The sequence below is a fragment of the Aphelocoma coerulescens genome, chromosome 4A, assembly GCF_041296385.1.
Source record: "Aphelocoma coerulescens isolate FSJ_1873_10779 chromosome 4A, UR_Acoe_1.0, whole genome shotgun sequence".
Classification (NCBI taxonomy): Eukaryota; Metazoa; Chordata; class Aves; order Passeriformes; family Corvidae; genus Aphelocoma; species Aphelocoma coerulescens.
In genome coordinates this window covers 17,852,477-17,862,355 of record NC_091018.1, presented here as the reverse complement: position 1 = coordinate 17,862,355, position 9,879 = coordinate 17,852,477, and the positions used below count along the sequence as shown (strand labels likewise).

At 43.4% G+C, this 9,879-nt stretch overlaps 1 protein-coding gene across 1 annotated transcript; it reads right to left on the bottom strand.

Annotated features, from left to right (window-relative positions):
- Positions 1-333: 333 nt before the first annotated feature.
- On the bottom strand, positions 334-9,679 carry GCNA (germ cell nuclear acidic peptidase). Its single transcript, XM_069015881.1, has 10 exons — positions 9,417-9,679; positions 8,581-8,627; positions 7,817-7,868; positions 7,379-7,452; positions 6,425-6,862; positions 5,937-6,108; positions 4,708-4,852; positions 3,686-3,824; positions 2,178-2,382; positions 334-1,268 (listed from the first exon to the last, which is right to left on the bottom strand). The coding sequence occupies exons 1-10, from the start codon at positions 9,677-9,679 to the stop codon at positions 1,016-1,018; spliced, it is 1,788 nt and encodes a 595-aa protein (XP_068871982.1). The 3' UTR covers positions 334-1,015.
- Between the last annotated feature and the right edge of the window lie 200 nt (positions 9,680-9,879).

The window sequence follows — 9,879 nt, the reverse complement described above, 5'->3', positions numbered from 1 at the left end:
ATTAATCAGTTTTTGAACGGTCAGTGGTTTCGTGCTGTTGTTTTTGCTATTGGTTTTCTAGTTCAAATGCTCCTTTATGTTGTTTCTGGGGAAGGGAGGGTGGTGTCTCAGTGTCCCCAGGCTTGATGAGGGCTCCTGGGAGGTGACCCAGCAGCTCTGGGCCTCCTGGAATGGGGATGCTTGGATTGTAATCCCAGTGACAAAAGGATGTTAAGGACTGTGCTGATCCACAGCCTGGCTCTCCAGCCAGGAGAGCTGGCTGGTACCAGGGTTCTGTATTCCTACACAGCCACGATTAAATTGAAACAAAGCAGCCTGGGTTTATTGCAAGAGTTAGTATCAAACTGGCATTTATTGATTATCAAAATTATTAATCCCCTGAGCAATTTGCTTACAGAAGACACAAGCACTGTAACACACATTCAGTTGCATTTTACATGAAAGACTTAAACCATTGACAAAACCTCCTCATTCTGTTGGGGAAAGTGTTTAAATCTCCTTTCCCCAACCTGACCTTCTGCATCTATTTTAGTTTCTATGAAATCTCAATGACAGAGGTACACTACATTCAAATTCAGTCAAAGAGCTTCAGTCTTACTGAGGGCTAAAGGGCTTTGGAGGAACTCACACATTCTCTTAATGGATTTAAGGCACCATCTACCCACCACTTAATTGTAACAAAAACAGCCAAGGATCTCTCAGGAATCTCTACATGGGAGAATATCTGAACCCATGTTGAAGCCCAGCTCAGGTATGCCCCTTTTCCTGCCTTGGAGTCATTCAGAGTCAGAGGACTTGGGCTGGTGGGCCTGGACTTCCTTGCCTCTGGCAATCTCAGCCAGAGATTCAGCAGTTCTTCAGCACACACACAGAGCCTACAGCTTATCAGCTGCCCAGATGACACAGTAAATCACTGGAGTCACTGAAGACATGCTACGTGTGAGTGCTGCTCAGAACTTTTACTACTCTCAATACAAAATTTAAGTGGCACCAAGAAAGGAGGTATACTGAGATATTAAAAGGAATCTTCCAGTTTGGTTTTCAAAGCAAAATCAGCACTGAGTTTCCTCATGACCTCTGCATGACTCAGCCCATGCTGCTCTCTCTTAGCAAGTCCATAGTTTTCCTTCACATACTTAGCAAAGGGTGTGAGCTGTGTCCTGGCAGGGGTGCCCCCCTTGCCCGGGGGCTGCCTGAGGACCAGCTGCCCCCTGCAGAAGGCGCACACGAACCGCGCCGTGTCCAGGGACCGCGAGTGCCGCCCGATCCTGAAAGGCAAACACAAGGACTTTGATTCCACAGAACTCCTTTCTCTTCTGCTCAGGTCAGAGTTCTAAAGGCAGTATTTTAGAACAGAGAACAGTACATCACACAGTGGTATAACCAAATCTGTATTACACTTCGCTACCCTAGAACCTTTTCCGCTGTTTCTTCATCTTGGTTCCTTCCTCTGTCTTGTAGTTCTACTCTCAGCCTAGAGTATGAAGTGCTACAACATTTCCAAATACCTCCACAACTCATGTATCAACCCCCTCGTGAAGTTTCTCCTCAAAGACATCACTAAAAAAAATCTTCTCAATGCTCTGTTGCATCTAAGCAACTACTGACTGCATAGGTCTAATAAACACTTCAGGGTATGTCAGGTGTTTCTTTCCAGTACTTCTGTGAGTCACACATATGATGCTGAGGTAAAAAAAAATGCCATAAATGGCACCATTATTCCAGGTCATGTCCTAGTGTCAATCCTTCCCATCACAGTGCTGCTCACATCTGTGTGGCTGCAGTCATAATTTAAAGTCATCAGGACACAGACCCCAGGAAGCTTCCTCTGATCGTTTTTTCTAGTATCTAATCACTGTCAAATATTCTGTGCCCAGTTTTTACAGGGATTTGTTCCTTTAAATCTTAGGTATATATCTCTTGCTGCTTCCCAAAGACCTTCCCTCATCACCAGTGGTGCTCAGACAACACTTCTGTCTGTCCTGACCTCTGAACTAGAACTGAAACTACCTGGAAACAAACATGTGGACTCACACAGTGAGGTTCTGTGGGCTCTGGAAAACATCAGAGTATCCAAATTGCTTTAGAGCTTCAGAGACCCCTGATTTTTAGACACAAGACACTGCCAAGTTAAAAAGTTAATACACAGTCATATGCAAGATGAAAACTTTACTCACGTAGCTTTGCACCGAACACACTCGTAGGTGAATTTGTAATTAATCTCGTAGCTGTGGCATCGTGTCACCACCGGCAGTTCTGGATGGATTACAGCTGATTTGTTGGCATAGAATCTCCAGAATCGCCCGTGGCCGTCCCGAACACCGTTGATGAGCCAGGTGGCTGCGTGACAAACCTCGTGGATCAGCGTGTCCCGAAGGCGATCTTCAGGTAAAGGTAACAAAGACAAAGGTCAGTCAGGTGTGGGGAAGAACATGCTCACCTTTGGTCACTGCTTGAAGACCTCTGTCTCTCATTTGTTGGGAAATAGAATTATTGGGATCAATAAAAGAACTGTGCAAGCAATAGGCCTGGAAGTTTTAGGCTTGTGTGTGAGAAAACTTTCCATGGGAAAGTCCCTGTGTGAAAGAGAACAAGCAGGGCTGGGAACAAAAGAGGGAGTCTTGAGATGGTCCAGCTGTACTATCCGGGAGTGAACGAGGGAGATAGACACTGACTTCTTTTCATCACAACAAGACTATGGAAACTTGCCAATGTAAGTCCAATTATGTAGAAATAGAAATGTGTCTTGAGAAGCTTTAAGCCACTTAGGAGCTAACAAGCTGGTACACTATAGAAGTGCCTTTGGACTGCTAATAAACGGAGTTTTATGGAGTTTGCTTTATCAACCATATTGGCTGGCTTGCTTCACTCTCTCCCCCTGCCGGGGGCCCAGGCTCCTCGTCTTGCTAAGCTTCTAACACTCATTCTGTACTAAGATGCAAGAGTTATTTTGGAGTTAGAACTACCAATGTCTTGATAAGATAAAATGCTCTAAAACAAGGTTTTATTTAGTGCATTTCCAGATTTATGATCAGCCCAGTTCTGCATCCTAGTTACTGCCCCACACACCTAATCTGGTTGGTAAAGCTGCCCCATCCCTGGAAGTGTTCAAGGCCAGGCTGGACAGGGCTTGGAGAAACCTGGTCTAGTGGAAGGTGCCCCTGCCCATGGCAGGGAGTTGGTACAAGATGGTCTTTAAGATCCCTTTCAATCCAAACCATTTTATGATTCATTTTCCCATATTGGGAGGGGATGAGAGAGAAGTAACAGTTACAGTACCACACAACAGAACTTATTTTGGCACTGACCTATCTTTATTCCAGCTTTAAATACTACCAACAAGGTGGCTAGCTGTGATGGAAGAAGTCAGATTTTAGATTGCCATTATAACACAGAATTAGAGTAACACGATGCCTGTAGGTCTTCAAATCATTAAGAAATATAAACAAAGTACTGCAGTTAGTGTGACTTACATCTCTGTTCTCACATTTTGTACATTTGCCCAGCCTCTTAAAAGGGCTGTGGAATGTGGATAAATCCATACATGTATTTATTTATTTATATAAGATAACAGAAAATTTCAAAGCAGGCTCCAGTTCCAGATCTCTTAGGCATCAGATTCATGTTTTTATCTCTAGAACTTGCTTCCTCAAAGGAGAATCAACACAGCCTTTCTTTGACCTACCTGCAGAGTCACAGACTTTCTCAGAGAGTTCAATGCGAGCGTAACGCTTCCCTTCAGGGCCTTCTCTCTTCCCTGTTACACAATACCCCGCTGTTTTTCTCATTTTCTTATTCCAGATTATTACCATGTTCTCTGGTAACTGAAAAACAAAACAGCACATGTAATCTGCCCACTCCTCCCTCTCTTATCTTCTGACCCTCTGACTCCCCTTGTATTTTGCTACATCCAGTCGAGGATGTCTCTGTTGGTGCCCTTAACAACACTTAAGATGCCAACTCCCCCTCCTGTGGCTTCTTATTCCCACCATCAGTTTTCCTGTAACCAATACTGGGAGTTTCATAATGCAGGATGAGACAGAAAGTCCTTAGTTCCTCTATTCCACCTCCGAGTACCTCCAGGTACAGGGCTGAAGCATTGGGCAGTAAGATATTTCACTTCAGCAATAGTGAGTTTGTTCAGTTCAGTTTTGTGTAAAATCATGACCTCAGCCTATCCTTGGTCAGCTCAACAATATTTTCTCATTTGCATGAAAACACTTTCCTTCCTGGGGAAAATCCCATTGGAATTACTGAGGGCAGCACCCTTCTTTTCAAGGATATTTCTCTCCAGAGAAGGGTACCCAATATCCCAGATGATGATCCCAGGTCAAGACAGCAGCTCTCTGAAACTGAACCTTAAATTTGAAACACAACTTGTAGCTTTATGTTCACCCTAAACTGTTATTCAAAGGATCACCACGTTTTTAATCTGTTCCACAAAGGCAGACATGAACATGCAATAGGAAGGAAGAAAGATTACGTGCAGCATTTCCATTACAGCTGGGAAAGCAAAGCCAAAACTGCTGCATCATGGTGGTAACAAACTCCTTTCAAAGAAATGGCTTGGACTAATTCAAACATAAGCCATTGCTATAAAGCTTAACTTCAACAAAGTGAAAGAGGATAAAGAGCAATTACATCAAACAGGGAGGAGCAACATATTAACGAGTATTTTGGGATGGTAGTTCTTGTTTTGAAACCAACCTTTTGCTCAAAGATGGTACTATTAAACAGCTTGTAGAGCTTCTGTGCCAGCTCCTCTTTATTTTTCTTGAAATACTTCACATAGTGGGAAGCTGGATTTGAAAGATCTTGCAAGAAACAATCAGGCACTGAGCATACCCTGAGCCTGCAAGAAAAGCCATTAAGGCGTTTACTGAAGTACAGAGAGACATGGAAAAACACATGGAAAAATAATGGCCACTTGAGAGCCAATAAAGATCTCAGGGATGCTTCAAGTGTTGCATAAACCTCTCATGACTCTTTCCACCAGCTTGCCCTCATGAGGCCCACGACCGTCCTCTTACCCCTCTGAGAGCATGAAGGGGCAGAGCTGTTGCAACAGTCCTGCAGTTACTTCATTAATTCACAAAATTAGATTATGAGGACTCCTGAGTAGGAAAAGAGGGTGGCTCAGGCTTTGTGACACAGTGAGCCACAACTATACTGAAATTCAATCAATATATCAACAGCCCTAATGTGATCATCACAATAAAGGTGTCTTTTCAGAAACAGCCAAAGATGGTCCAGGAATGCCCAGGAATTCCTTCAAGGAGGAATTCAAATCAAGCAGGATTGCTAACTCAAATGCTGCAGCATTCTGACAAAGAAACACCTTTGAAGATATCATTTATAGGTTTGGTATTGTATGCACCATTATAAAATGACTAAAGGAAACAGCACATGGCTAAAAAGCAAAATAAGGGCAGCAATTAGAAATTAAAAATGCATTCTTTTGAAAAGCCTAAGCTGCATCCACATGTAGAAAAAGACACATGAATTCTCAAAGTTATAATGATACAAGTAAAAAAAATCAACACACTCTTGTTAAAAGGTATGAATTACTAACAGATCAGTTTTGATACCTCTTCAGAGGAAAGCAGCTGGATATATACAATCTGTAGAGCCAGCACACGTTAGAAACATGCTGTACCAAGACAAGGAATAGCAAGAGAGGTAACATTTGCAAAGAAGACTTGACATTTGTCAGATTTATTTGTCACCAATCCCTTTAGGCAGAGATCAGTTTATATTCTCCCTGTCATACTGGAGACTGAAAACTCTGGTTTCCAGCTACTCAACCATTAACAAATGCTGAATTAGCAGAAGTTTCTAGGTAGCAGAGGAATCACATCATCCTAGGCAAAATGCTTAGCATCTCTTTGTCCATCTACTGTTGTCCTAGGACACAGGAACAATGGAGAAACACTCACCTTTTCTCTGTCTTTGCTGACTGTGAGCAACTGACTGATTCGCTCCTAGGAATTCTTGCAGGAGTTGTTTTCATGGAAGGTGTTTCTTGAAGTGAAATGGATTTTGGCTTTGGTGCCTTGACTCCCTCCCCTTCCACAGGCTGTGCACCTTTGCAGGGTGGCTTGATGTTTTCTAGTTCAACAGGAAGAGTCACAGGATTACACAGCATACATTAAATAAAAAAGATCACAGAATCATTAGAAACCACCAGTTAGATTTGCTTTCAGAATAATTTTAAAACTAAAAAGCGCCAACAATGACAAAAAACAAGAACAGTGAAAAACTTACATCTTGATAGCACAAGCTGGCTTTTCTGAATGCTCACAGGAGTAATTTTGGATTGCACCAAAATCCTTTGCAAGGTGCTGAGCTGCACCTCAGAGGTCCACACCACACAAATGGACAGAACCAGGCAATCACCACTGCAAGTTAGCTAAGGGCTGCTCACCTGTTGTGCTTGGCTGATAGACAGTTTTACTTGTGCTTAAGACTGGTTTTTGGGGTAGACTTCGCTTCTTTATCCGTTCCATTAAAGATCCAAAACTGTCATCTGAGCTATCTGATTCCAGCCCTGTACTGTGTCCTAGTGCCACACCTGGCAATTTATTTTCTGTATTTTCACAGCTTCTTTCTTTCCTTTTAATACGTAAATCCGGACTGCCTTTGAAAACTGACTCTTTCCGACTCTGTGGAGGTGAAAGATTTATGCACTTCTGACTCTCTTTCAAGTCCTTCACTCCTTTTTTTTGGTGGTTATGCCATGGACTTTCTACAAAGACAGAATCCTCAGTGTCACTTGAAGTGTCAGGATACTGCAACTCTTGGCAGCAAGTGTTTCTCTTTCCAGGAGTCATCAGCTTTTTTGGGGTCTGAAGATCTTTCTGTGCTGCAATTCAAAAGAAAGACCTTTAAGTTTTGGGAGTTGCATTTAGGAGACCTGCCTTTGTCTTAACACAAAAGAAATCCCTTAAAAGATAGGAAAACACAAAGAACAGTAAGGTATCTTCTCATTTTCTTTATTATGCCCTGCCCATTTACCATCTTACTACATGAAAAATCACTGAAAGTAGCTTGCCAACAAACATTCCTTCTGACCCCTCCGATTTGTCCCACAAAGATCAAGGGATCATGTCAGATCTATAGGTGACTTTTTCTTTTTTTTAATGCTTCTGGTCCACTTTGTCTCACCCACTTCCCCTCCAGACACCATTCCATCAGCTTTTCACAGTCTGCAGCTGGCACACAGGGCTTTTTCAGGGTTGACATTCACACCAGATGGAAGAGATCCTACCCTTCTCGAGCAGGGGCCAGTTCTCCCAAAACTTTATGAGCTCAGCAATGAATGCTACCTTCCCACTCATTAAAAAGTCTGCTTCATATTTGCTGTTGGATGATTGCTTACCACTTTTTGTTGTGCTCTTTTTCACTTTCCAGTCCAAGAAGAAATCATCCGAGTCATCAATGAAGTCTTTCAAACTGTAAAAAAATAGGCAAATGGTGTGGAATAAAGGTAGGAGTAAGCAGAAGAACAGAGCAGTAAATTTGCCTTCCTAAAACAGCAATCCAAAAAAAGCCACCCAATATAACATTATCAGCTGCTCTCAGCAAATGTCACCAACTGCATCCGTGAATAGGAATTGCAAGAGCATGTGCACCTCCAAATATCCCATTTTACATTTGCCCTGAACATGACTGAGGATGTAACAGCTCTGTCTGCACTCTCTCCTATACAGGCCAATGAATCAATACAACTTTAGATGGTGTTTCTATATTCTGATTAGAAATATGATACAGAAAACTAAAATATGAACACAGAAAACTCATTAATGACAGCACCCACCTTGCATCTGCCTTTTTAGATACAGATTTGGGAGTTTTCATTTTAGCTAAAACTGAAACAGAAGAAGATTAATTAAGAACAAGGTTCTATTTCTCTTGTTAAGCATTTTTAAAAGTTTGCAACTAGTAAAAATTTGGTCTACAAAATTTTCCAAAAACAAGCATAATTATATTTATGTATAATTCCAGCTCTCAATTCCTCAAAGCTGGCAGCAGCCTTCTAGTCTCTGGAGACTAAGAATGAAGCAAGTGACAGGGAACAGACAAAACTGAGGCAACAAGAAAAATATAATGCAAGGCACAAAGAGTGAAAACTGAGACAATTCAAAAATACTCCCTGTGGCACAGACAGCAAGACTGCACTGCAAGGAGAGAAACTGTCATCTGAGCTATCTGATTCCAGCCCTGTACTGTGTCCTAGTGCCACACCTGGCAATTTATTTTCTGTATTTTCACAGCTTCTTTCTTTCCTTCTAATAAGTAAATCCGGACTGCCTTTGAAAACTGACTCTTTCTGACTCTGTGGAGGTGAAAGATTTATGCACTTCTGACTCTCAAGTCTTTCACTCCCTTTTTTTGGTGGTTATGCCATGGACTTTCTACAAAGATAGAATCCTCAGTGTCACTTGACTGACACTTCATTGTCACTACTTTGCAACACAAGCAATGAAAGAAAATAACGTGTAAAAACGCTTCACTAGAATTAGACAGAAATGTGTCCTTTTCATACTCCTTCATAACACAAACTAACGTGTCGTTACTTACACATTTCAAATTCATCATCACTGCTGGAAGAGAAGTACAGGGCATTGCTGCAAAAATGAAATGCAGAACTTTGGTCACAACAGGATCTGCATCTTCACTGGTCTGAAACACCCGTGAACACCAAGAACCAAATATGCACTGGGAAAAACACTGAAAGTCCCAAATAAGCTGAACTATTTTAATTCTTTATAAAAAGCTCATTTCTTATCTTACACATGGTCTGTGATATGACAGAGAAGTGCATTATAGTAAGCTGAAAACCTCAAACCATGCACGGATGAGTAAGAAGCTGTTTTTGCATGAAGTGCACTTTAATATAGCTGCCATGAATATTTAGCAGAACGCAGCAGCTGCCATAAAGCTATTTCAAGAGGCAGAATGGAGGCATTACCACCTGGACTGCTATGTCCATGCAAATGTAGAGGCAGCCCACAATACCCTTAGCAAGTTATTTCATTTTATGAGAACACGAACCAAACATTAGCAACTTCAAAAACACGCTACGCAGCTGCTTAAAAACCCAGGAAGACAGCTTTTTAAAACGGACGTCATTTAAACCTTAAAGACTGCCAATTCTGAAACATGCTGATACCTACCAATTACCATAAAACAAATGAGGGCGTAATCTAAAATTATGAATATATATATGTAATATACGCTAGCTATAATGTAGTGCATTATGTAGTTATATTCACACACGTATTATATGTGCGTATTAGATATATAGATAAATAGATAGATACAGATTTTAAAAACTCGATATATAATATAATAATTTAATAAAAACACGTCAGGACGCACGGGCTGGGGCGCTGTTTCCCCCGGCGCCCCCTCACCTGCCGCCCCGCCAGCCCTGGCTCCCCGCAGCGCCTCTGCCGGGGCTCCTCCCGCCCGAGGCCGACGCCCCGCTCGCTGCCCGCCGGGCCCCGGCGCCGCTGCCCGCCCGGCGCCGCCATTCCCGGTCGCCGCTGCCCGCCCGGCGCCGCCATTCCCGGTCGCCGCTGCCCGCCCGGCGCCGCCATTCCCGGTCGCGGGGCGCCGGGGCCGAGGCCGGGCCGGGGCCGAGCGCGGGGCCCGCCCGCGCCGCCGCTCCCGCCATGGCGCTCGAGCGGCCCGCGCGCTCCCGGAGCGGCGCGCATGCGCACACGGGCGGCGCCGGCAGCGCGCAAACTCCGCGGGCGCCAATTCCCAGCGGAAACACGCATTTCTGCCCCAAACAGCCGCTCAAAACGGGACGCCGAGGAAGAGGAAAGGCCAGCGAGGTTTTTTTTCTGACAGCAGGACAAAACGTGAAACACC

What these genes read in the sequence shown, in the direction of transcription:
- GCNA (XM_069015881.1), bottom strand. Translation starts at nt 9,679, where the DNA reads ATGGCGGGAGCGGCGGCGCGGGCGGGCCCCGCGCTCGGCCCCGGCCCG. An exon ending in TGATGATGAATTTGAAATGT is followed by an intron (nt 7,869 to 8,580) that starts GTAAGTAACGAC and finishes CTTCTGTTTCAG; the next exon opens with TTTTAGCTAAAATGAAAACT. An exon ending in GAAAGTCTGTGACTCTGCAG is followed by an intron (nt 2,383 to 3,685) that starts GTAGGTCAAAGA and finishes CTTTACCTGAAG; the next exon opens with ATCGCCTTCGGGACACGCTG.